We start from the raw sequence: 26,199 nt of genomic DNA on the forward strand, positions 1-26,199 counted from the left end.
CCTGGAGGAAATGGACAAATTCTTAGGCATAACCTTCCAAGAGTGAACCAGGAAGAAATAGAGAATATGAACAGACCAATCACAAGTAATGAAATTGAAATGGTGATTAAAAATCTTCCAACAAACAGAAGTCCAGGACCAGATGGCTTCACAGGTGAATTCTATCAAACATTTAGAGAAGAGCTAATACCCATCCTTCTCAAACTCTTCCAAAAAATTGCAGAGGAAGGAACACTCCCAAACTCATTCTATGAGGCCACCATCACCCTGATACCAAAACCAGACAGAGATACCTCAAAAAAAGAAAATTACAGACCAATATCACTGATGAATATAGATGCAAAAATCCTCAACAAAATACTAGCAAACAGAATCCAACAACACATGAAAACAATCATACACCATGATCAAGTGGGATCTATCCCAGGGATGCAAGGATTCTTCAATATACGCAAATCAATCAATGTGATACACCATATTAAGAAACTGAAGAAGAAAAACCATATAATCATCTCAATAGATGCAGAAAAAGCTTTTGACAAAATTCAACACCCATTTCTGATAAAAACTCTCCAGAAAGTGGGCATAGAGGGAACCTACCTCAACATAATAAAGGCCATATACGACAAACCCAAAGCAAAACATCATTCTCAATGGTGAAAAACTGAAAGCATTTCCTCTAAGACCAGGAACAAGAAAAGGATGTCCACTCTCACCACTATTACTCAACACAGTTTTGGAAGCCCTAGCCACAGCAGTCAGAGAAGAAAAATAAAAGGAATCCAAATTGGAAAAGAAGAAATAAAACTTATTGTTTTTAGATGACATGACACTATACATAGAGAATCCTAAAGATGCCACCAGAAAACTACTAGAGCTAATCAATGAATTTGGTAAAGTTGCAGGATACAAAATTAATGCACAGAAATCTCTTGCATTCCTATACACTAACAATGAAAGATCAGAAAGAGAAATTAAGGAAACAATCCCATTCACCATTGCAACAAAAAGAGTAAAATACCTAGGAATAAACCTACCTAGGGAGACAAAAGACCTGTACTCACAAAACTATAAGACACTGATGAAAGAAATCAAAGATGACACAAACAGATGGAGAGATATACCATGTTCTTGGATTGGAAGAATCAATATGGTGAAAATGACTATACTACCCAAAGCAATCTACACATTCAATGCAATCCCTATCAAAATACCAGTGGCATTATTTACAGAACTAGAACAAAAAACCTGAAAACTTGTAGGAGACACAAAAGACCCCAAATAGCCAAAGCAGTCTTGAGGGAAAAAAACAGAGCTGGAGGAATCAGACTCCCTTACTTCAGACTATACTACAAAGCTACAGTAATCAAGACAATATGGTACTGGCCCAAAACCAGAAATATAGATCAATAGAACAGGATAGAAAGCCCAGAGATAAACCCACACACCTATGGTCAACTAATCTATGACAAAGGAGGCAAGGATATAAAATGGAGAAAAGACAGTCTCTTCAATAAGTGGTGCTGGGAAAACTGGACAGCTACTTGTAAAAGAATGAAATTAGAACACTCCCTAACACCATACACAAAAATAAACTCAAAATGGATTCGAGACCTAAATGTAAGACCGGACACTATAAAACTCTTCGAGGAGACATAGGAAGAACACTCTTTGACATAAATCACAGCAAGATCTTTTTTGGTCCACCTCCTAGAGTAATGGAAATAAAAACAAAAATAAACAAATAGGACCTAATGAAACTTAAAAGTTTTGCACAGCAAAGGAAACTACAAACAAGACGAAAAGACAACCCTCAGAATGGGAGAAAATATTTGCAAATGAATCAACGGACAAATGATTAATCTCCAAACTATATAAACAGCTCATGCAGCTCAATATTTAAAAAAAACAAACAACCCAATCAAAAAATGGGCAGAAGACCTAAATAGACATTTCTCCAAAGAAGACATACAGATGGCCAAGAAGCACATGAAAAGCTGCTCAACATCACTAATTATTAGAGACATGCAATCAAAACTACATTGAGGTATCACCTTACGCCGGTCAGAATGGGCATCCTCAGAAAATCTACAAACAACAAATGCTGGAGAGGGTGTGGAGGAGAGAGAACTCTCTTGCACTGTTGGTGGGAATGTAAATTGATACAGCCGCTATGGAGAACAGTATGGAGGTTCCTAAAAAAACGAAAAATAGAATTACCACATGACCCAGCAGTCCCACTACTGGGCATATACCCACAGAAAACCATAATTCAAAAAGACACATGCACCCCAATGTTCACTGCAGCACTATTTACAATAGGCAGGATATGGAAGCAACCTAAATACCCATCAGCAGACAAATGGATAAAGAAGATGTGGTACATATATACAATAGAATATTACTCAACCATAAACAGGAACGAAATTGGGTCATTTGTAGTGACGTGGATGGATCTACGTCATACAGAGTCTGTCATACAGAGTGAAGTTAAGTCAGAAAGAGAAAAACAAATATCGTATATTAACGCATATATGTGGAACCTCGAAAAACCAGTTTGCAGGGCAGAAATAGAGATACAAGTGTAGAGAACAAGGCGGGGAGAGTGGTGGGGGGGTGTTCTGGTGGGATGAATTGGGAGACTGGGAGTGACATGTATACACTAATATGTATAAAATGGATAACTAAGAAGAACCTGCTGTATAAAAAAAATAAATAAAATAAAATACAAAAATTAAAAAAAAAAATAGAGAAGTCACCCTGCTCCTTGTGTGTATCCTGCCTTGTGGCTGAAGCCCCTGGCACCACGGGGCAGAGCATGCCTGGACCATGTCGAATTGCTGAGAGCTCTTGGGGCTGGCAGGGACATATGACAGGGGCAGGGACTGGGGTGCTGGGGCAGCTGGGACCAGGAGTTCCGGAGATTTCAGGAGTTGCAGGAGTGAGCTCAGCCAGCTCCCCACAAAAAGGAGCCTTGGTCCCAGGCAAGGGAGAGAAGGTACGAAATCAGGCTCAGACCTGCAGTCATTTCTTGAAGTTTGCAGCTCATGGCTCACCATCACCTCTCTCTCCATCAGTACCCCTGACCTGTCTTGAGGGTTTCCGTTTCTGCACAGATGATATTTCCAACAAACTGGCCTTGAAGTTCTCATGCCTCACTTCCAAAGATCTTGAACTCTCTGCCACACACACCCAAGGTCATACACTAGGCCCATGCTGGCCACTATAGGAACCACTAGCCATGTGTGCTATTTAAATCTTAGTTAATTAAAATGAAATAAAATTTAAAACTCAGGTCCTCAGTCCCACGGCCCACATTTCAGGGACTCGATAGTCACATGTGGCTAGTGGCTACCATACTGGATCACGCAGAGAGCATGCTTACCACCGCAGAAAGGTGTATTGGACGGTGCTGCCCTAGACCCTGTCACTAACAGAAACTGCCCCCTTTCTATTACCAATGTCCAGCACCCCCCTAGAGACTCCCACCTCCTCCTTGTATAGACTCTGACTCTAATGCAGCCTTCAACCACAATGGGATTTTCAATCTCTGTCCAGGGACACCTCAGAGATACTGAGGGGTCGGTTCCAGACCACCGCAAGAAAGCGAATATCACGTGAAGTTTTTGGTTTCCACTGCATATAAAAGTTATGTTTATACTATACTCTAGTCTACTAAATGTGCAATAGCCTTTTGTTTAAAAAGACACGGAGTATACCTTAATTTAAAAATACTTTATTGCTAAAAATGTGAACCAATATCTGCCAATGCTAGGTTGCTACAAACCTTCAACGTGTAAAAAACGCAGTATCTGCAAAGTACGATAAAATGAGGTCTGCCCATATTAGTTTCCTGAGGCTGCTGTAACCAACTACCACAAACTGTGTTGGTTCTCTCATGGTCCCTCACAGTTCTGGAGGTCAGAAGTCCAAAATCAAGGTGTAGGCAGGGCCAGGCTCTCTCTGAAAGCTCTAGGGGAGGATCCTTCCTTGCCTCTTTCTAGCATCATTGTCTAGGGGTTGCCAACAATCCTTGGCTTGTGGCTGCATGACTCCAATCTGTCTCTGGCTCTACCACTGCCACCCTAGTCACCATCACCTCTATGGAAAATGTACGGCAGTTCCTGAGAAAATTAAAAATAGAAAACCATATGATCCAGCAATCCCATTTTTGGATATATATCCAAAGAAATGGAAAGCGGGGTTTTGAAGAGATATTTGCACCCCCGTGTTCACAGCAGCATTGATCACAATTGCCAAGAGGCGGAATCAACCCAAGTGTCCATCAACGGATGAATGGATGATCACCATGTGGTATATACACACAGTAGAATATCATTCAGCCTTACACAGCAAGTTCTGACAGACAGGTGAACCTTGGGAACCTTATGCTAAGTACAATAAACTAGTCACAAAAAGACAAACACGGTATGATACCACCTCCGTGGAATTTAGATTAGATTAGTCAAATTTTTAGAGCCAGAAGGAACTGTGGTTGCCAGGAGCTGGGGGCAGGAGGATATGGGTAGTTAATGTTTAATGTGTACAGAGTTTCACTTTGGGCAGATGAAGAGAGTTCTGGAGGTTGGCTGCATGGTAATGCGAATATAGTCAACAGTACTGAACTGCACGCTGACAAATGGTTACCTTGGTAAATTTAATGCTGTGTGTATTCTATGGGCCCCCCCCCAAAATAAAACAAAAAGCCTGTGTCTTTTGCTGCCCTGGCCCCAGGCTAGCCCCACCCTTACACGGGACACTGCTCTGCGAGGGTGTGTCCTGGGTGGACTTTAACAACCAGGCCCTGGGGCATCACGGGAGGAGGGAAAATGGAGAAATGGTACTCACCCGCCTTGAGTGCTATGGGGCCAAAAGGTCGGGCACGGCCAGTGGACTTAACCGGCAAGGAGCCGTGCCTGAGCCTGAGCCTGCGCCTGCCGGCTGCCCTGGAGCCTGAGCAGCACCTCCGTCCCTCCTAACAGAATATGACCTGGCTCTGGGAAAGCCCTAAGAGGGACCTCATCCTACCTTGTGCTTAAAAGCAAACCATTCAAGGCCCAGAGAGGGCAAGTGACTGGTTCTGGGTCACTCAGCAAGTCAGAGGCAGAGCCAAGTCCTGAAGTGTGGCTCCTCTGATTCTAGAGCGTCATTTCTTTCATCTCTCATGTATACCGTGTCCTTTTTCTGACAATGTGAGTGTCAGAGCGATTCTATCCGGAACGTGGGCCTGACACTGACAACTCAGAAGGCTGAACTGAACAGTGGGGAGTTGGGTGGGGGCCCGTGGATTGATGGTCAGGGATCAGTTACCTGCTTTATGGGAGAAATTGCTGCCTCCATCCTTGGGTGGGTCTCTGGGGTCAGAGCCAGATCCATCTGGCCCCTGGGGTGGCCCCTGTGGTAGCTTGCCAGGAGAACCATCAGAGGCCTGGTCGGATGACTGCGAAGGTTCATCCTCCTCTGGAAAACAAAAAAAAAAAGAGGTGGGGGAGCTCCCAGCAGGGTGGGCAGCTGAGGGACCAGAGGCCCCACACGGCGCCCTCCACCATCTCCCGAAACTCCCAAGAACTCTGATGTTGGGAGGGGACCTCAATGGCAGCTGTGCTAAGAGGTGACAAAGATGCTTGGAGGTGAACCCAAGGAGAAGACAGAGAGAGGGAGACCCAGCACCAACGCGGAGCTGGCAGGTTTCAGACTTCACAGAGCAGGAGTGTGAGGCCCAGGAGATTAGAGACCTGATGGGGCACAGTGCACCTGGTGGCAGCTCCAGGCCAGAACCCAGATCCCCTCCGCCCTCGTTCAGGTACCCCAAGCCCTGGGCCACCCCGCCCTCTGGAGCTTCCCTAGGGCACTCACCATCAGAGGGGGATTCCGGCCGGAAGGGGTCAGTGGCATCTCCTCCCCCGCTCTCTATGGCTTTAGCTGACATCTTGGAGGCAGTGTGGGAACACTAGGTGCAGAGCCAAGGACACCACTATCTTTCTGAGAAACAGAGTGTGAAAATCAGAAGTGCTCTGCCTGATTTATGATGGACTGGCGAGGGGAGGGCAGGGGCACCTCTCTGTTGCCCCAGCCTTGTCCTCTGTCCTATAGGAGCCTGCGGGCACTTCCAGCCTGCCCCCCAAATCTGCACAGACCACAGCTTTTAAAGTTAATAATGACTTTGCTTGGCTCCCTGATCTCCAGAATCCTGTTCACGTCTAATAATCCATCTCTGCCCCGCCCACTGCCCACCCAGCCTAAGTCTTAGGGCTTCAGAGTGACCTGGGTTGATACAAGACTGGAGGTTCCCAAAGTCTCCTGGTAAAGGTGGGCTCAAGCCCCTTCCTAGCACACTCACCTCTGGTCACAGTGACAGCAGCCCTGGATGGAAGCAGAGAGGGATACAGTGAGTGGAGTCCTGTTGCTCTCTCCCCTCCCCCACCTCCTATGGCCCTGCCTACCCTGCGAGGTCACTGTCTGGGAAGGAAGAGCAGTGTCAGAAGTTCTGCAGGTAGTGAGGCTGCTGAGGACGCCAGCTGGGTGTTAACGTCCCCTACTGTGACTGTGTTACTGTCAGCTTCCCCTTTCATGGCCCTTAGCATTTGCCTTATGTATTGAGTTGCCCCTATGTTGGGGGCATAAATATTTACAATTGTTATATCTTCGTCTAGGATTGATCCCTCGGTCATTATGCAGTGAAGAGTCTTTATTTTAAAGTCTATTTTGTCTGATATGAGAATTGCTACTCCAGCTTTCTTCTGATTTCCATTTGCATGGCATATCTTTTTCCATCCCCTCCATGCTGGATGACGTCTAAGCCCAAAAGTCCAAGGAGGAAGTGAGTCTATCTCTTCCCAGGCTTGGTGCCAGGTAGAACTCACCTTTGCATGCTAATGCAAGGGTGAGGCCTGCGTGGGTGAGTCTTCCGCGGGAGCATTATTTTCCCTCTCAAAATCCCTTCTTGGATATGTGACAAATCCATAGTCCTTCTTTTCATAAAACTCGACTGCAATTCTTGTGAACTTTATTTTATATGAGATCGTCCTTCCCCTGCCTGCCATGATTTACAAATTCATAGCACAAAACATTTTACCTTGGCTGACAAATGGCACAGAGCCCTAATCTCATATCTGTAATCACCAAGGAGGCAGTATGGGTTGCTGGTTAACAGCATGATCTCTGACCAGTGCCTGAGTTGGAATCCTTAGTTGTGACCTTTGGCAAGTGAATTACCCTTGATGTGCCTTAGTTTGGACGCACATAGGCACTCACAAAATAGGTGCTATTATTACACTTACTTCTTTCTGTTCCTTACCCCTAGTGGAATAAGTCTCATGAAAAGTGTAGATTTGTCTCTCGTCTTCCCCTGGGTCAGGAGCTCAGTAAATATTTTCTTTTTAAGATTTTTTTTTGATGTGGACCATTTTTAAAGTCTTTAATGAATTTATTACACTATTTCTTCTGTTTTATGTTTTGGTTTTCTGACCGTGAGGCATGTGGGATCTTATCTCCCCGACCAGGGATCGAACCCGCACTCCCTGCATTGGAAGGCGAAGTCCTAACCACTGGACCGCCAGGGAAGTCCCAGTAAATGTGTTTTGAATGAAAGAATGAATAAGGAGAAAAAAGGGGAAAGTGAGAATCTCAGTGTGAAGCTGGGGGGAAAAGGAGGGGCAGGAAATGAAAGAAGGGGCAGAATCAGGGGTGGAAGAGGCTTCTGCTTGGAATATGCTTGAATGTCCTGGGAAATGAGGCTCTGTCCCTCGTGCAATACAAGGACATGAGGGACCAGACCTAGGACCTGTCTGTCCCCCACCCCCACCCCTGCTTAGCTTTAGGACAACAGCCCCAAACAGCTCAGCAAAAACTGCTCCAGTTTCCCCTGGGATACTGGGTGACACTGTCCATGGGACACAGAGGGGAGAGGTTTTCACAGCAAGGTTGCAGGAGCCCCTCCTCCACGTCACTTGGTATCCAGTCTACTTTCCTGGCAGAATTCAGGGCATGAGGGACATCCCCCTCCTGGAGAAACAGGCCTATTGGTTTCTCTGAATTTCCTGTCACTAGAAGACAGCTAGAAAGACAACCTATGGAACAGTAGAGATTGGTACCATCAGACCACATGTGACATTAAAAACACCACAAACAAGGGTAAGAGACATGGAATCTACTGAGGGGAAAAAAAAACCCCGCAATACTTTTTGCATCATTAGAATTCCCAATGTAAAGAGAGTTCTTATGAAACAGTTTTTCAAAAGAACTGTCTTTAAACAGGAACTCAGATTATAAGACGTGGTTCCTAAAAAAAGAATTATACATGGCCAATAAATATTTGAAAACGTGTTCAGTCTTGCTAATACTAAAAATCATTTTTAAGAGATAACTTTGTGCGTGTGTGTGTGTGTGTGTGTGTGTGTATGTGTTCAGTGCATCTATTAGTCAGGGTTTGGCTGCAGATAACGGAAGTCACTCTAGGTAACTTAAGCAGAACAGGTTTTTTGGGTTGTTTTGGTCGTGCAGCTGTCTCCATGGGTCACCGACCATGGGACCGGCCTCTGTCTCGGTGGCCTGAGGAGCCTGAGGGCCCTTGGGGTTCTGGGAGCCTGGGTTCCTCAGTGATGACAGCTGGGCAGCGTTTGGGGACCTGGCCCTGCGGGCGCCAGCAGCTGAGATCTGCCTCCTTAGCGGGGCCTGGGCACTGGCGGGAGGACCCAGACCGGCTGCTGGACTAAGGCTCCCGGGCAGGGTAACCTGTCTGCACAGGGAACCCCTCCTCTTAGGCAGTGCCTGGACCTCGAGGGGTGAAAGTTGTGCCCTGGGACCTTGCCCTTCCTTGTCAGAACAGAGAATAACATTTGTTTGGTGGAGGCTAACAGGAACATGGTGACCCGACCGTGACCTGACCTCAAGAACAAGGGATGTGACACCAGGAAGTCTGCAACCACTCACCACGCCCCTCCCTCACCTTTCCTATAAAAGGGCTTTGCTGAAAGCTTGGGGAGTTCTGGGTTTTTAAGGCATGAGCCACCCGTCTCCTTGAAGGGCCCTGCAACATACCTTTCTCTGCTCCGAACTGACGTTTTGGTATTGTTTGGCCTCACTGTTTGTCAGGCACACAGACTAGCCTTCCATAACATGACCTCTTCCTTGGGTTTGATAATTTGCCAAAAGGCTCACAGATCTCACGAAAGCAGTTTACTCACCATTACTGATTTATTACAAAGGATATTAAAGGATATTAAAGGATACAAATAAACAGCCAGATGGAAAAGTACCTATGAGGAAGTCCGGAGCACAGGAAGTGCAGTCCCCGTAGGCTTCAGGCACCAGTTGGGCACAGACTATGCCACCCAGGCTCTTGGGGACACACTGGCAAGTTCCTCCAAGAAATGAGTTCAGCTGTGTCCCATGCTGGCTCCGGGGTGGTGGGGAGGCTCACTCGACCTAAGCTTGGTGAATTCCCCCGTTGTCCTTTAGGACTTCCCAAAGTCACCGGACATAGAGACAGTGCGTGGGAAAGGTGTCCCAGATGGTCTGGTGGTCCCCACATCGAAAAAAAGATTAACTACCGTGAAGCTGATTTCTCTGCATATAACAAAGGACCCAGTTTAGCTTGATTATTGGAGGCAGCCAGACCTTCCCCAACCATCAGTGAGCAACAGGCGAGGCATGAAAACCTGCGGAAAACAACACCTCCAATACAGGCTGGTTGAGTTGTAAATTAAATGCTAAAACGTTTGCGAGGCTACAGGCACACAGCCAGTACGTAAACAGCCACTGCGCTAAAACCAAAGCAAGAATACAAGAACTTATGTTCCCATACATGAGCTAGAACAGAGCCCCTTCAGAGGAGGTACGGCGGGCTCCACCTGTTGCTCCCGCTCCCTAAGCCCGAGAGGAGGACCTACCCGCGCAACCCATTGCACCCATCGTCCGCGCTCTCGGTACCCGGACTGCGAAAGCCCGCCCCGCGCAGCGAATTAAGGGCGGGGTCTAGAATGGGGGCGGGACTTTCTTCCCAACGCAAAGGCGTGCGTGAGCGCAAGCCCCTCCCCGGAACTGCGGTGGACGCAGCCGAGGAGGGCTGGTGCAGCAGTGTCTGAGGTGGTTGGTCGGCGTCCCTCTACGGTGAGTACCGAGGCCGGAGCCGTAGCGGGGCCGGGGCCGGAGCCGGCACCCGAGAGGAGCTGGAGGCGGCCTCCCAGCGCGGGGCTCTCCAGGCCGTTGTGTTCTTGGGACCAGAGAGGGCGGCCGCCGGCCTCGTCAAGCGGCCTGGTCGACCCTGCGCCGGGGGCCCCTCGGTTTCTCTGCTTCGTGAGCCGGTTCGTGCCTGACGCGAGGCGCCAGCGCCGGGCTCCTGGCCGGGCGCCAGGAGGAGGGACCCCACCCCCACCCCCACCCCGCTTGCTCTCTCGGTCGCAGTCCGCGTCCTCGCCCCCATGTGCCTCCTCCCTTCGCCCCATCGTTGATCCGGGTTGCTTGTGATCGCGGCGTAGCCCGTGCTGGGGGTGAACCTTCATTGCGCTCTGGGTTGCTTTGCCGGCGGGGCGCCATGCTGAGCGGTTCTGGACGTGCGTCACCTTTCTGTCTTCGCGTGGCGATCCAAGGAGACACACACCCTCATCATCCCCATTTTCCAGACGAGGAACTGAGGCTCACAGTGATTAATACGTGCACCCCAGACCCAGCGCTGGCCAGTGACGCGTCCAGATTTGAACCAAGGTTTCCCTTTGTCTTTCCACAGGATCTATTTTTCTCGGCCTTTCTGAAAGGGGAGAACGTGGCTCGAGTTCCAGTCTGACGACTTGTGCATAGATCACTTGTTTTTAAATCACTTAAAAGGTAATGAAAAAGCTGGTTGGGTTTTAAGCCATTTGGCAAAGGCCAGAGTGGTGGCAAAGGCATCTGCCCTCTTGGGGCAAGGCTTGAGAAGGAAGAAGGCTCTGTGCACTCTTAATAAAGCTGTCCCCCTCACCCACCCTCCAGCGACCCCCTCAGGTTCTTATTCAGCCTTCAAAATGGCTTGGGAGTGGCAGCCTTCACACTCCATGCGTTCCATAAAGTTTTTTTTTTTTTTAATTTTATTTATTTATTTATTTATGGCTGTGTTGGGTCTTCGTTTCTGTGCTAGGGCTTTCTCTAGTTGTGGCAAGCGGGGGCCACTCTTCATCGCGGTGCGCGGGCCTCTCACTGTCGCGGCCTCTCTTGTCGCGGAGCACAGACTCCAGACGCGCAGGCTCAGTAGTTGTGGCTCACAGGCCTAGTTGCTCCGCGGCATGTGGGATCTTCCCAGACCAGGGCTCGAACCCGTGTCCCCTGCATTGGCAGGCAGATTCTCAACCACTGCGCCACCAGGGAAGCCCTCCATAATGTTTTTTATTGCAGAGAACATTTTGTGACCTAGCTAGTAAACCTCTCCCCCCTTTTAAAAATATGAGAACGCTGAGGTTCAGAGAGGATTAAGCAGGAGCTGCCAACGGCACACAAGCGGTCGGCATTGGATCTGGAATCCAAACCAGATCTCGCTCATGTGTCTTTGCCACACCTCCTGTGTCCCCTCTGTTGCAGGCCAAGCTGCCCGCTCTGCGGGTACAGTTCTTTCCTTCTTTGATCTTCTCTAGCTGGCAGCATCAGCGTTAGAGGCATCTTTGTGTCTTCACTTCTTTGCAGGGCGTGATACTCTGTAGGCTGCTTAGAAACTATCTGTTGCCTCAGAACCCTGTGCTTCTCAGTTGCCAATCTAATGGAACATTTCTCTCCTTTTCAGTAACCATGAAGCTAAAAGAGAAAAAATCAAGGCCAGAGCCACCAAACTATGGCAGAATTCAGAGGAAGGGCATCAGAGTTGTGGGAAAATGGAAGCAGGTGAAGATTGACCCAAATATGTTTGCAAACGGACAGATGGATGACTTGGTGTGCTTTGAGGAACTGACGGATTATCAGTTGGTCTCCTCTGGGGAGGGTTCCTCCAGTCTCTTCTCAAAGGAGGAGCCCAAGAAGAGAAAGTCACAAGCTGTTTCAGAAGGAGAGGAGGAAGGAGAGTCTACCTCCTCAAAGAAGAAGATGAAGTTGAAGAAGAGTAGAGCTGTGGAAACTGAAGGAAGCAGTGCCCAGAAAGTGTTTGAGGGCAAAGATACTGAGCCAGGGCCCCAGGGAGATGGCACAGTTTGTCCTGATCCAGAGGTAGGGGAGATGGCATCAGAAAGCCCGGCCCAGACGGTTCCAAAAAAGAAGAACAAGAAAGGGAAAAAAAAATCAGAGCCTCCCCAGGGTACTACTCCAAAGGTGCCCAAAAGAGCAAAGACGTGGATGCCTGAAATGCGTGATCGCAAGGCAGATGTATCAGCTTGGAAGGATCTGTTTGTACCCAAGCCAGTTCTCCGAGCGCTCAGCTTGCTAGGCTTCTCTGCGCCCACACCAGTCCAAGCTCTGACCTTGGCACCTGCCATTCGTGACAAACTGGACATCCTTGGGGCTGCTGAGACAGGTAAGGGCATCCTTATCTGGCCAGCGCAAGATTGCTTCTGGATTGAGCTTGTGGCTGCTAACAGGCTGGTTGGCTGGGAGACGGGAATGTTGGGGGCCCGACCACAAAAGCACTGTTGAGTGAAGGTTTTCAGAGGTCGGCGAGCTCTGGGTTGAAAGAGGCCACTTCCTGATTGGTGCCCTAGGCAGGTCACTTTATTTCTCTGCGCCCTGTAGACCCTATTATAAAATGGAGATAGACAACTGCAGTACCTACTTCTTTTGCTATGTGGGTTAAATGTAAGTGCCTACTAAATTTATACATTTACACAATAGTAAACTAGTAACAAAGAACAATAGTAAACTAAAATTTACACAGTGCATTGTAAGTGATCTGTAAATGGTAGTTTTTTTCCAGGTCTTGAGCCTTTTCTGAATGGCTCAGAGGTAAAGTAGGGCTAAGATCAGCCCTCTGGAGAGGTAGATCTTCATTAGTATGAGGAAGAAGTGTCTCATTCGCAAGAGTTGTCCAAAGATAAAAAGGGCTGCGTTGGGAGTTGGTGGGTTTATTGGCATTGGAAGGATTTGCGTTTGTGATAACCTTTGGGTGGATTTGGTAGGCAGATTTGGGCAGGAGGTGACTGTTGGGACTAGGCATTGTTTGAAGATCCCTCATTCCTTGGGCCACCTAAGACTTTGTGAAGCCAGGACAGGTTGACTCACCCTGGGGAGACTCAACTACTGATGGGGGAAAGAGCAATACAAGCCTGGAACTGTTAGTCTAACTTGACCAGCAATAACCAATAGAAATATATATGTAATGTGAGCCACATATGTAACTTAAAATTTCCTAGGAGCCATATTTAAAAAGGTTTTTAAAAAGTGAAAATTAATTTCAACAATATATTTATCCAATTACTTAGCATATTTCAGTACGCAATGAATGTAAAATTATTGAGATATTTTACATTCTTATTTTTATACTGTTTTCAGACTCTGATGTGTATTTTCAACTTGCCGCCCATCTCAGTTTAGAGTAACCACATTTTAAGAATGTGACAGCTGTGTGTGGCTAGTGGCTACTATATTGTATGGCATAGAACTGTAACCAAAAGTGGGTCCAGCTGCTCGCCGCTCAAAAGCCAATAAAGAGGCCAGCTTGGTGGAAAGGAAAGTTTGCTTTATTTTGGATGCCGGCAACGGGGGCGGTGGGGGGGCAGGGTGGGGGGTGCTCCTGTCTGAAGGCCGACCCCCCGCCCCCATCCAGTGGACAAGAGCTTTTATAGATGGAGGGGAGGGGGCCGCATGCAGAAACAGCAGAGTCAGCTGTTGACGGTGATCTTGAAATTGGTCATTGGTGGTCTGACCAGCATCGTCTTCATTGTTTTAAGTACAGTCAATCTTCAGTTCCAGGGTCGGTTTGTTTCCATTTTCTTGAGGCCAGTTCTCGGAATGGCAGGTTATGTCATGGCTACAGTCTGGTCATCATGTAGTTAACTTTTTCCACCTGGTGGGCGTTTTATCTGTAGATACACAGAAGGTATCTACAAGACAGCTCACAGGATATGGCTCAGAATATTATCTATAGCCCTTGAGAAGGAACTAAAGGTCCTTAGCTATGCTTATTGACTAAACTTTTATGATTTGGTCTTGTTGGACTACTTTCCTTTGCTTCTGCATTTTCTCACTTCTCTGATTAAACTTATTCTTTGGCTGAAGTTTTTCCACAGACAAAGGCAGGCAGAGGACATGGGGGGTGAGGACCATAGGGTCCTGCTCCATTTCAGAGCTAGACCATGTAGACCAGCAGTCCCCAACCTTTTTGGCACCAGGGACCGGTTTTGTGGAAGACAGTTTTTCCACGGAAGGGGGTGGGTGGTGGTTTCAGGATGATTCAAGTGCATTACATTTATTGTGCACTTTATTTCTATTATTATTAGTTACATTGTAATATATAACGAAATAATCATACAGTTCACCATAATGTTGACGGGAGGTCGAGCTCAGGGAGTAATTTGAGCAATGGGGAGCGGCTGTAAATACAGATGAAGCTTCGCTAACTCGCCGGCCGCTCACCTCCTGCTGTGCGGCCTGGTTCCTAACAGGCCACAGACCGCTTCGGGTCCGTGGCTTGGGGGTTGGGGACCCCTGATCTAGACACTCTGTGCCTTGGATTTCTGGAAGTGTGGTCAGGAAACTTGAGGTGAGGTCCTGTATAAAAGTCATAAAAATGGAAGAGGGAGAAAAACCCAGGAAAGGGGCATGGAGGTAATAGTAATACCTTAGAACATTTATTTAACATTTAAAATACGTCACGCCCTGTGTTACCTGCATGAACTCAGTTTCTCAAAACTACCCTGAGGTAGGTTCCGTTATTATTCCCATCTTACTGAAGAGGAAACTCGGCCTCATAGAGGGTAGACAGTGTCCCTAAAACTGCCCCACTGAAAAGCGGTAGTGCTTGAATAGTTCTAGACTAGGTCTATGTGCTGTTAAGCATTCGGCTACACTACTTTGGTATGTGCAGAGAGGCCTGGAAGTCTGTTTCTGGAAGGCAGAGGAGAGATATGAGCCACTGTGGCTAGAGATTGACATTTGGATTTATACCACAGCTCCTATCAGGCTATTTCTATGGAATGCTGTGAATCCACAGGTCCTAGTCTCAAAGACTTTTGGGGCTGTGGGCAAACTGCTGCCAATGCAGATAATGAATATATCCATCACCCCCAAAAGATGTTTGGGCCCCTTAGGATAATCCCTCCTTCCCTACCTAGGCTCCCCTCCTTGTTCATCCCCAGGTAACCTCTGATAGTCTTTCTATCGCTATCAATTAGTTTGCATTTTCCAGAATTTTAAAATGGAATCATACAATATGTATTTTGGGGAGGGAGAGTGTCTGCTCTTTAACTCAGCATACTTTGAGGTTCAGCCATGTTACTGCAAATACCAATGGTTTGTTTCTTTTTATGGATGAGTAGTATTCCACTGTATGGATAGAGTACAGTTTGTTTATCTGTCTATTGATGGATATAGTTCTGTTCTTCCTAGTTTTTGGCATTTACAAGTAAAACTATCATAAATATTGGTGTATCAGTCTTTGTATGGATATATGCTTTGATTCCTGTTGGGTAAATACCTAGGTGTGGAATGGCTAGGTCTTACGGTAAATGTAACTTTTTAGGAGTTTTCCAAAGTGATTGTACCATTTTACATAATCACCAGGTTATGAGAGTTCAGATTGGTCCATGTCCTTGCCAGTACTTGGTGTGGTCAGTCTTTAATTTGATTTAGACTTTAAAAATTTTAGTGATATTTCCTTGTGGCTTTCATTGGTATTTCCCTAGTGACTCGTTGAGCAGCGTCTTTTCCAGTGCCTAATTGTATCCATATTATCTTCTTTGGTGGTGTCTGTTTAGTTCTTTTGCCCATGTTTTAATTGGGTTGTGGTTTTCCTATTATTGAATTCATAATATATTCTAGATACACCTCCTTTATCAGATATGTGATGTGCTTTTTTTTCTCCCGGTCTGTGGCTTATTTCTTCATTCTCCTTACAGTGTCTTTCGAAGAGCAAGAGTTACTTATTTTGATGAAGTTTAAGTGATCACTTTTTCTTTTACAGATGTGCTTACCTAAGAATCCTTTGCCTAACACAAGATCACAAAGACTTTCTCCTCTATTTTCTTCTAGAAGTGTTACTAGTTTTAGGTTCTGTGTTTCAGTCTGATCCTTCCTGTGTTAACTTTTATGGGGAGAAATACAGATCAAAGGTTTGGTTTTGTTTTGCATGTGGCTACCTAATTATTCCAGCACCGTTTGTTGAAAAACTACTCTTTCTCCACTGAATTGCCTTTGCATCTTTTTTGAAAATCAGTGACCGTATAGGTGTGGGTCTATTTCTGGAGTCTTTTCTTTGCCATTGATCTATTTGTCTATCTTTACTGTTTTCCCAATACGTCACTATGTTGGATACAGTAGCTTTAGAATAAGTCTTAAAATCAGGTAGTATAAGTCCTCCAGTTTTGTTCTTTTTAAAAGTTATTTTGGCTATTCTAGGCCCTTGGCGTTTCAAGGTGAATTTTAAAGTCAGTTTTTCAATTTCTACAAAAAAGTCAGCTGGTATTCGGATTGGGATTGCATTGGTTATAGAGCCAACTGAGGACATGACATCTGGACAATATAGAATCTTCCAGTCCATGAATGTGGTATAGCTCTCCATTTTTTTTAGGTCTTCAGTTTTTCTTAGCAGCGCTTTGTAGTTTTCAGTGTATGCACATCTATTAGATTTATCCTTAAGTACTTCATATTTTCGATGCTTTTGTAAATGGTAATTTAAGATTTCCTATTTCTGATGCTAATAAATAGAAATCTGCATATTTGTATATTGATCTTGTATCCTGCAACTTGGTACCATCAACTGGTTTCTTGAAGATTACATAGGATTTTCTTCAAAGATGATTATTCATCCAGTCTGGGTGCCTTTTGTTTATTTTTGTCTTATGTGTTGCACTGGCTAAAACTCCACTACAGTTGGAATTGAAGTGCTATAGTGGGCATCATTGCTTCGTTCCTGATCTTTGGGGAAAGATATTCAGTGTTTCATCATTAAGTGTGATGTTAGCAGTAGGTTTTTTCCTATTTGTCCTCTGTCAGGTTGAGAAAATTCTCTTCTGTTTCTAGTTTGCAGAAAGATTTTTATCAGGAATGGTTACTGTGTTCTTTTAAACGCCTTTTCTGCGTATATTGAGATATATGTTTTTTTTATTTTCAGTTTGTTGATAATGATGATAAACTGAACTTAGTCGCAGTGTATTATTTGTACATTGTTGGATTTGATTTGCTAAAATTTTGTTAATGGTTTTTGAATTTCTGTTAATAGGATATTGGTTTGTAGTTTTGTCTTCTTGTAATGTCTTTGACTGATTTTGGAATCAGAGTAATGCAGGCCTCAGAGTGAGTTGAAGTATTCCCTTCAATTTTCTGAAAGAGTGTGTATAGAATTGGCATTTTCCTTCCTTAAATATTTGGTAGAATTCATCTGTGCTTACACTTTTCTGTATAGGATGGTTTTTAATTATGAACTTAATTACTTTACCATATTAGAAATATTTTTATTTTTTCTTGAGTGATAGTTTACTACTTGCAGTTCAGTTAGTTTCTGTTTTGTGAATGTTGAAACCCTGTTATTAGATGCATAAATGTTTAGGACTATTGTATCCTCTAAATGAATTCACTTTTTTCATTATGAAAAGGCCCTCTTTTTCCCTGAAGTATTCTGTGTTCTAAAATCTCCTTTGTCAGGTTATTAATGTAGCTTTTCCAGCTTTATTTTGATGAATGTTAGCATGGTGTGTCTTTTTCCATACTTGTACTTTTGTCCTATTTATATCTTTCTATTCAAAGCGAGTTTCTTATAGGCAGCATACAATTGGGTCTTGCTGTTTAATCCAACTATCTGTCTTTTAATTGTGTTGAGGTCGTTTACATTTCATGTGATTATTGATAATGGTTGGGTTTTAATCTGTTTTGCTATTTGTTTTCTATTTTTCCCAACTATTGTTTATTCCTTTGTTACTCTTCTACCTTCTTTTGGATTGAATATTTGTGATACCATTTTATCTGTTTATTGTCTTATTAGCTATAACTCTTTGTTATGTCCTTTTGGAGGTTGCTTTTGGGTTCGCAGATGATGTCTTTAGTATATCATACTCTACCTTCAAGTGATAATATACTACTTTACATATAGTACAAGAACGTTAACAAGAGTATAATTCCATTTTTTCTTTGCTTTGTGCTTTTTGTTTTATACTTTATGTGTTAGAAATCCCCAAACACATTTTTATTATTTTTGCTTTAAATAGTCCATTATTTTTTAAAGAAGTTTTAATAAGAAAAAGACATTTTTAATATTTATCCATGTCACCGTTTCTGGTGCTCTTCATTCCTTCGTGTTGATCCAGATTTTCAGCGAATATCATGTTTTGTTCTACATGAAAGACTTCCTTTAATATTTCTTGTATACCAGGTCTGCTGATGATAAATTCTTTCAGCTTTTGTATACCTACAAAAGTCTTTAGTTTGCATTTTGTTTTGAAAGAGATTTTTGCTAAGTGTAGAGTTGTAGATTGTCAGATTTTTTTCCCCAGGTCTTCAGATAAAGATGTCATTGCACTGTTTTGTAGCATTTGTTGTTTCTGATGAAAAGTGCTGTTTTTCTTATCTGAAGTTTTATGAGTTTGTTTTTGCTTTCTTTTTTGTTGTTATAGTTCTTGCTTATAGTACCTCGTTCCTGAGAGATGCTCATTTTCCTCTGAAAATTACCTCTGAGAGTTCTTTGAGTTTTGTGATAAAAGTTTCTTCATAAAGAGATCACTTATTTGCTTCTGCTTGGGGCATTTTAATTTTGGAACCACTTTAAATTCTCAGCTTGAAGTGTTTTGTTTTGTTTGTTTGTTTTTGTCCACACAGATGGTGTGAATACTTGGGCTCCATATACGTTCAAAGGCTAGTTTGAAAATGTTCAAGCATAGACAGAAGTTTTAAAGTTTTCTTGAAAACTAAGAAAATTTTCTTTTACTCCCTCCTTCCCCACCAGAGAAAGGTTTTGGGAAAGTATTGTACAGATTTTCATTCCTTAGCCTTCAATTTTGTGTTCCTTCACAACAGCAACACACACACACAGCTTGCCCATCTCTTTAGGGTTTCATTGTTTGGACATTTGTCTGTAGTTTATTGGTGACCTCAGCCCGCAATGCCAGTCTGTCAGACTTTTCCTCAGACTCCTAATTACAGGTGCCCTCTGGTTGCAGAGCTGTAGGGGTACTGTACCCGTGTAGGGTAGAAGGAGCTTTGGATTGGTCAGGGTGGCACTTGGCTATGTAAGGGTCCCTTATTCCGTGTAAAGGATAGAACCTCAGGCAAAAGTATGTACATCTGTTGATTGACACTGTTTTTGTTTTTTGTTCTGCTTCTAAGGAAGTGGGAAAACTCTTGCCTTTGCCATTCCAGTGATACATGCGGTGCTGCAGTGGCAGGTGAAGAAGAAGCCTATCCCAGCTCTAAGTAACACAGGAGCACCACTTGGGAAGACCAGTAATGAGGCTGGAGTTGAGACAGGATCACCAGGCAGGGCTGGAACTGAGTCTGGAGCTTTGCCTGCTGAGATTGGAAGCACTGCCCAGGGAGGCTGGAGCGAAGGCTAGAGCACCACGCAGCCAGGCAAGAGCCAAGATTGGAGCTACAGTCTCAAACCAGGTGCTGCCCTCCTGTGATGATGATGATGATGATGATGATGATGATGATGATGATGATGATGATTGATGATGATTGATGATGATGATGATGATGATGATGATGATGATGATTGATGATGATGATGATGATGATGATGATGCCGGTGAAGGACCTTCTTCCCTGATCAGGGAGATGCCCATTCCCAAACAGGATGAAAACAAGGAGGAAAAGCTTGATAAAGAGCAGACTAGAAAGTTAAAACAAGAATTGGGTGGCAGAATTGCACATCCAAGGCGTCCTCCGCTTGGACTGGTTCTGGCTCCCACTCGAGAGCTAGCCGTTCAAGTCAAACAACACATTGATGCTGTGGCCAAGTTTACAGGTGAGGTTTAATTCCGTTTAATAAATGTTGCCTGAAAGGATTCCAGTAGCTGGGGTGGCAGAGGTGAATCAGCTGTGCCCGCCCTCTAGGGGGAATCTTTCTCTCCTGCCAGAGAATTAAGCCCGACAGAAAACTGTTTGAGTGACACATTCTTTATTCTCCCAAGGATAACACATAGCTAATGCTATTCTAGCTGCATAGGAAATTGGTTAACTTACTGGATACAGTAGATACTTGGGGCAGCGTTTGGCAAACCACTGTTTGGGTTTTTTTTTTTTTTTTTTTTTGTAAATAAAGTGCTGCCACACCCACTTATTTACATATGTCTATGGTCACTTTTGCATCACCAATGCAGAGTGGAATAGAGGTAGTAATTGTACAGAGACCATTTAGCCCACAGGGCCAAAAATGTTTACTGTTGGAAAAGTTTGCTGACTCCTGCCTTAGGGCATTAGAACTTAACTTTTTCAGGGAATTCTTTGGGAAAGGCTGCAGAGTCGGGGTTTCAATTTTATAGTAAAAGGAACAGTTACTTATCAAGCTCTGACTGTGTATTACAAGGTACTTTACTAAGCGCTTTGCTTGCATGATCCTTTGTGTTCCTTCCATACTGTCTACCTTGCGAAGTCCTCCACTAGAGAGGAGAAGAGAACACTAGCCATCAGAAGAGATTCAGTTTAATTTTAATTGAGGGGCATGGGCAGGAACTCCTAGGGGAGGTGTGTCACAGCTACAAGTTACATCTTTCCCAGCACTGTGGTGCACCACTGCTCATTTTTTCCAGAGCTTTGGATGTCACCATGCCTTGGTTCAAATCCAGCCCTACTGGTGTGGTTGGAGGGGAAAGAGTAGAAAAAAATGAGGTTGGGGAAATAGTCAGGGCCTAGATCATAGAAGACCTGGTAAGCCCTCTAGCAATGGCATCAACAGGGCAAGCCAGCTCTTAGCACCCCCCTGGAGAGGGGAGCTGTGCTGGTGACTGGCAGCCTTTACTAATCTGGGGGCGCCTGTGTCAGCGTTGGAAGAACTGAGCAATTAGTCTGAATAACAGTGTCCCTTTTGTTTTGTGTACCATAGGCATTAAAACTGCTATTTTGGTTGGTGGAATGTCCACACAGAAACAGCAGAGGATGCTGAACCGTCAGCCTGAGATTGAGATTGCCACTCCAGGCCGGCTGTGGGAGCTAGTTAAAGAAAAGCACCCTCATTTGAGCAACCTTCGGCAGCTCAGGTGAGAAACAGTACCTCCCCCTTGCCCCCACCCCCTGTTCTGAAGCGGACCTGAGGTGACATGGTACAGTGTGCAGTGCCTTCTCCCTGTTACAAAGTGCCATGGTGTGGTACTAGCCAGACTTGGGCCTTTAGAAAACCGAGCGTGTGTGAGGGAGATTGGTTGAGGGCCCTGGGGGTGGTGGGGTGGTAGAGTATGCTGTGGATGACTCCTCTTACCTGCTGCTAACCAGGTGATGTGGGTCTGTCTGGATCCGTAGGTGCCTGGTGGTCGATGAGGCTGACCGCATGGTTGAGAAAGGCCACTTTGCTGAGCTCTCAAAGCTGCTAGAGATGCTCAGTGATTCCCAGTACAACCCAAAGAGACAGACACTTGTTTTTTCGGCCACGCTGACCCTGGTACATCAAGCTCCTGCTCGAATCCTTCACAAGAAGCACGCTAAGAAAATTGACAAAACTGCCAAACTTGACCTCCTCATGCAGAAGATTGGCATGAGGGGCAAGCCCAAGGTCATCGACCTTACAAGAAAGGAGGCCACAGTAGAGACACTTACAGAGACCAAGATCCATTGTGAGACTGATGAGAAAGACTTATATCTGTACTACTTCCTGATGCAGTATGCAGGCCGCACCTTAGTGTTTGCCAACAGTATCTCCTGCATCAAACGCCTCTCTGGGCTCCTCAAAGTCCTGGATATCATGCCACTGACCCTACATGCCTGCATGCACCAGAAGCAGAGGCTCAGAAACCTGGAGCAGTTTGCCCATCTGGAGGAGTAAGTCAGGCCTGTGCACAGATTAGCCATTGGGTCTAGGTCACCAGGATGGTGGGAAGCTACCTTCTCTCGTGGGAGCCTTATCGGTAGAAGGTAGCCTTTTTTTTTTGCACAGCGTGAGGCAGGCTTACTCTCATCTAGTACATTTGGTTGCTGGGAATGCCCAACAGAAACTTCTTTAATAATGAGTAATGGTGACAATAATACCTATTATTATTGAACACTTAACAACAGATTAAGTATTGTGCTTGCATTTTAGATACATTATTACATTCATTCACTTGTAACATCCTTGAGAAGAAGAATAGAGTCATGGTTCAGAGCACAGACTGGAAGCGGACTGCTTGAGATCAAATCCTGGCTGTGTCACTTCTAGCTGGTCAGATTACTTTGTGTTTCAGTTTTCTCATAATCAGTATAATAATAGAAGTTATGGCAGAGGGTTGCTCTGAGGAGTAAGTGAATTTATGCATTTGAAGTGTTCGGAACAGTGCTTGGCACATGGTATGAGCTTGCTAAATGTTAGCTTTAATACTTACCACTTGTCATTATTCTTATTTTATAGATTAAAAAAAGTAAGGTTTAGAAAAGCACTTAAGCTTGCCCAAGGTTTCTCAGCTTGGAAGTGGTAGAGCTGGGCCTCAGACCAGCCTGTCAGACTGCAGAGCTCACGCTGTCGTGTCCATCTGCTCTTGGGCCAGAGTGATGGTCAGGCAGGCAGCACGGGGCAGATTGTCAAAATGAGGGCCTGGGAAGCTGGGCTTTAAATTGGCTTCTGCCCACATTGTTTTGTAAGGTTACCGGTTACAGATTAATTTCAAGAACAAGTGGTTCACTTCCCTCTGAATGTTAGTAAGTAGAGTTAGTGGTTCATTGGATCAGGAGTTGGCAAACTATAGCCCATGGGCCAGATCTGGCTTGTTGCCTGTTTTTATAAGTAAAGTTTTATCGGAACACAGCGAGGCCTATTTATGTATCGTCTATAGCTGTTTTTGTGCTATAATGGCAGAGTTGAGTAGTTTCAACAGACGTCACCCATGAAGCCAAAAATAGTTTACCCTCTGGCCCTTGACAGAAAAAGTTTGCTGACCTTGACTTAGAGCGGTGGTTTAATATTTTACAAACTTTAGTTTGCATCATATTCCGCAGCCCTATCTCAGAGATACAGGAAGTGGGGACCCTGAAGGGCCTAAAATCTTAAGTTTTTAAGACATACCTCAGGTGCTTTTGACTCCCCTCAAACTACACATACATTAAGAAACATCACCCACTACATATTATTGAGTGCTTGCTGGGAACCTGGCACTGTTCTAGGGGCTGGTAATAGAATAGTGAGTAGTGCAAAGTCCCTGCTGTCATGGAGTTTACATCCCAGGGGAGGGAGGTAATAAACTGAAAAGTAAGTATGCAGTTCGTCAAGTGGTGCTAAGTGCTAAGAAGTAAAGTTATATAGGGAGTTGTGCAGACTGTGGGTATGTGGTCTGGGAGGCTTTTCTCATAAGGTGAGATTTGAGCAGAGAGTGGAAGAAAGTAAGGAAATGTGAATATCTGAGGAAGACCTTTATGGCCTAAGGTGCACTAAGTGCACAGGCTGGGAGGCAAGAGCAGGTTTTATTTATAGCAGCCATTATTTTCCCCTTCATTCCTGAAGAAAATTTTCATGAACTCCGGGTTGAGACTTCCCTTCTTTCAGCACTTGAAAAATGTGTCACTTCCTTCTGACCTCCACGATTTCAGATGAGAAATCTGATGTCATGCAAATTGCTGTAGGCAAGCTGTTTCTAGCTGATTTTAAGATTTTTTTTTTTTGTCTTCAGTTTTCAGAAGTTAGACTATGATGTGTTTTGGCATGGATTTCTTTGGGTTTATTCTGTTTGAGGTTCACTCAGCTTCTAGAATCCGTAGGTTGGTACCTTTTGCCAAATTTGGGGAATTTTCAGCTATTATTTCTTTAAATACTTTTTCAGCTATACCCTCTTTCTCATCTTCTGGAACTCCCATGGCACAAACGTTAGATCTTCCCCACAGGTCTCAGGCTCTGTTAATTTTTTCCAGTCTAATTCTCTTTGTTGCTCAGAATGGGTAATATCTACTGTTCTGTCTTCGAGGTCACACTGATTCTTTTCTATGTCCTTCCATCCACCTGTTGGGTCTGTCCACTGAGTTTCAAAATTTCAGTTATTGTTATTTTTCAGTTCTAAAATTTCTATTTGGTTCTTCTTTATATCTTCTCTCTCTTTCCTAAGGCTTTCTATTTTTTTCATTTGTTTCAAGCACGTTCATTACTGCTTACTGTAGCATTTTATGATGGTTGCTAATTTAAAATCCTTGCCAGATAATTCTAACATCAGTGTCATTTTGGGGATGGTGTCTACTGATTGTCTTCTCTCATTCAAGTTGAAATTTTCCAGGCTCTTGATATGACAAGTGATTTTTAAGTGAATCCTGGATATTTTGGGTATTATCTTATACGAATGTGAATCTTATTTTTTTATTTAATAAATAAATAAATTTATTTATTTATTTATTTTTGGCTGCGTTGGGTCTTCGTTGCTGTATGCAGGCATTCTCTAGTTCTGGTGAGCGGGGGCTACTCTTTGTTGTGGTGCGTGGGCTTCTCATTGTGGTGGCTTCTCTTACGGTGGAGCATGGGCTCTAGGCGTGTGGGCTTCAGTAGTTGTGGCACACGGGCTCGGCAGTTGTGGCTCACGGGCTCTAGAGCACAGGCTCAGTATTTGTGGTGCACAGGCTTAGTTGCTCTGCGGCACGTGGGATCTTCCCAGACCGGGGCTCGAACCCGTGTCCCCTGCACAGGCAGGCGGATTCTTAACCACTGTGCCTCCAGGCAAGTCCCGTGAATCTTATTTAAATCTCCTCTTTCAGCAGGCCTCCTCTGACACGAGCACCAGTGGCAGAAAAGGGTGCTGCCCCGCTGCTTCCAGATGGGGAGAGGGTGTGTGTGACCACTACTGTTGAACATCCGTGGGAGTTCCGGCTTCCCACTGATACCTGCCTGATTGGGAGGGGTAGGAACGCCTCGTTACTGCCTCTCACTGGCACTGTGGGGGTGGTCTCCTTATTACTGCCTCGAATCAGTGACGGCCTGATTCTCCACTACACCTCTTCTGACATCACCCAGGCGACAAGCCAGAAGGATGCCTCTTTATTGCTGGGTGGAAGTCCAGGCTCCCTAAGACCACTGACACCACGGGAAAGGGGGCATCATTGTCTCCTGGAGGAAAAGAAAATCCCAGCTCTCCACTTGGCTTTTTCTGACACCACTCTGGCCCGGAGAGGCGGGAGATGTGCCTCATTACGTTACTTGGCCTTTGCCAATGGGGTAGGGTGGCAGTAGGACCAGTTTATTTACCTGGTCCATGCTGGCTGGACTAGAGTGTTTATTATCTAAAAGTTTTTGTCTTGCCAAGTAGTCCCTTTTGGCTCCATAGAGCAGGCTTTTCTTGGGGCAAAAAGAAAATCCAGAATACTGACCACTATGTCTTCCTCTGGTTCTGAGCTTCTCAGCCAGTCTGTCTTCTACCTTTCAGATTCTTCTTATATTTGTTTTATACAAATGTCCAGGGTTGTTAGCTATACTTAGCAGAATGATTAGGAAAAAGTACCCATTCATTCCTTTTTCTTGCTAATAGTAGTCCACTGTTTGGATGCAGCACAGTTTCTGTGGTATGTACCAGCTCAAGGACAACATGTAAGCAGTTTCCAGTTTGGGGCTATTATGAACAAAGCTGCTGTAAGGATTCATATACAAGATTTTGTGTGAACATGTATTTTCTTTTCTCTTGGTTATATACCTAGGAGTGCGACTACTGGATCACATGGTTAAGTGTACGTTTAAGTTTTTAAGAAAATACTAAACCGTTTTCCAAAGTTGCTGCACCATTTTACGTTCCTACTAACAACGTATGAGCCCCAGTTGCTCCGATTCTTGCCGCATTTGGTATTGTTAATTTAATTTTTTTATTAAGCCATTCTTGTAGGTGTGTAATGGTGTCTCACTGTGGGTTTAATTTGCATTTCCCTAATGACTAGTGATGTTGAGCACGCTTTCATGTGCTATTTGTCATCCACATATTTGGTGAAGTGTCTGTTCAAATCCTTCACTCATCTTTT

General features: G+C 44.7%; 3 protein-coding genes across 17 annotated transcripts in view; 1 reads left to right on the forward strand and 2 right to left on the reverse strand.

Annotated features, from left to right (window-relative positions):
- LOC130706585 (cyclin-Y-like protein 1) overlaps nucleotides 1–9,911 on the reverse strand; it is an 86,572-nt gene extending 76,661 nt beyond the window's left edge. For 2 of the 10 annotated variants that reach the window (XM_057539195.1, XM_057539192.1), the window contains exons 1-4: nucleotides 9,258–9,884; nucleotides 6,341–6,363; nucleotides 5,857–5,982; nucleotides 5,311–5,460 (exon numbers count right to left, since the gene is read on the reverse strand). In XM_057539195.1, coding sequence (XP_057395178.1) covers nucleotides 5,311–5,460; nucleotides 5,857–5,929 — 223 coding nt within the window. In that variant the 5' untranslated portion in view covers nucleotides 5,930–5,982; nucleotides 6,341–6,363; nucleotides 9,258–9,884. Of the gene's footprint in view, nucleotides 1–2,054; nucleotides 2,629–5,310; nucleotides 5,461–5,856; nucleotides 5,983–6,340; nucleotides 6,431–9,257 lie in introns of those variants that run through there. The other 8 variants (XM_057539198.1, XM_057539199.1, XM_057539201.1 and 5 more) reach the window with 7 other exon arrangements.
- Nucleotides 9,912–10,052: 141 nt separating this feature from the next.
- LOC103015399 (ATP-dependent RNA helicase DDX24-like) lies at nucleotides 10,053–24,595 on the forward strand. Its single transcript, XM_057539219.1, is given in 8 exon segments — nucleotides 10,053–10,110; nucleotides 10,727–10,824; nucleotides 11,750–12,469; nucleotides 19,423–19,603; nucleotides 19,605–19,711; nucleotides 19,826–20,062; nucleotides 21,140–21,293; nucleotides 21,553–24,595. Coding segments are annotated over 6 exon segments (1,914 nt in total). The 5' UTR covers nucleotides 10,053–10,110; nucleotides 10,727–10,824; nucleotides 11,750–11,754; the 3' UTR covers nucleotides 22,073–24,595.
- Nucleotides 13,616–26,199, reverse strand: part of ATXN3 (ataxin 3) — a 40,458-nt gene continuing 27,874 nt past the window's right edge. For 4 of the 6 annotated variants that reach the window (XM_057539218.1, XM_057539217.1, XM_057539212.1 and 1 more), the window contains one exon: nucleotides 13,616–14,658. In XM_057539218.1, coding sequence (XP_057395201.1) covers nucleotides 14,546–14,658 — 113 coding nt within the window. In that variant the 3' untranslated portion in view covers nucleotides 13,616–14,545. Of the gene's footprint in view, nucleotides 14,659–20,007; nucleotides 20,168–26,199 lie in introns of those variants that run through there. The other 2 variants (XM_057539213.1, XM_057539214.1) reach the window with 2 other exon arrangements.

This window comes from Balaenoptera acutorostrata, assembly GCF_949987535.1.
Source record: "Balaenoptera acutorostrata chromosome 3 unlocalized genomic scaffold, mBalAcu1.1 SUPER_3_unloc_1, whole genome shotgun sequence".
NCBI classification, from domain to species: domain Eukaryota; kingdom Metazoa; phylum Chordata; class Mammalia; order Artiodactyla; family Balaenopteridae; genus Balaenoptera; species Balaenoptera acutorostrata.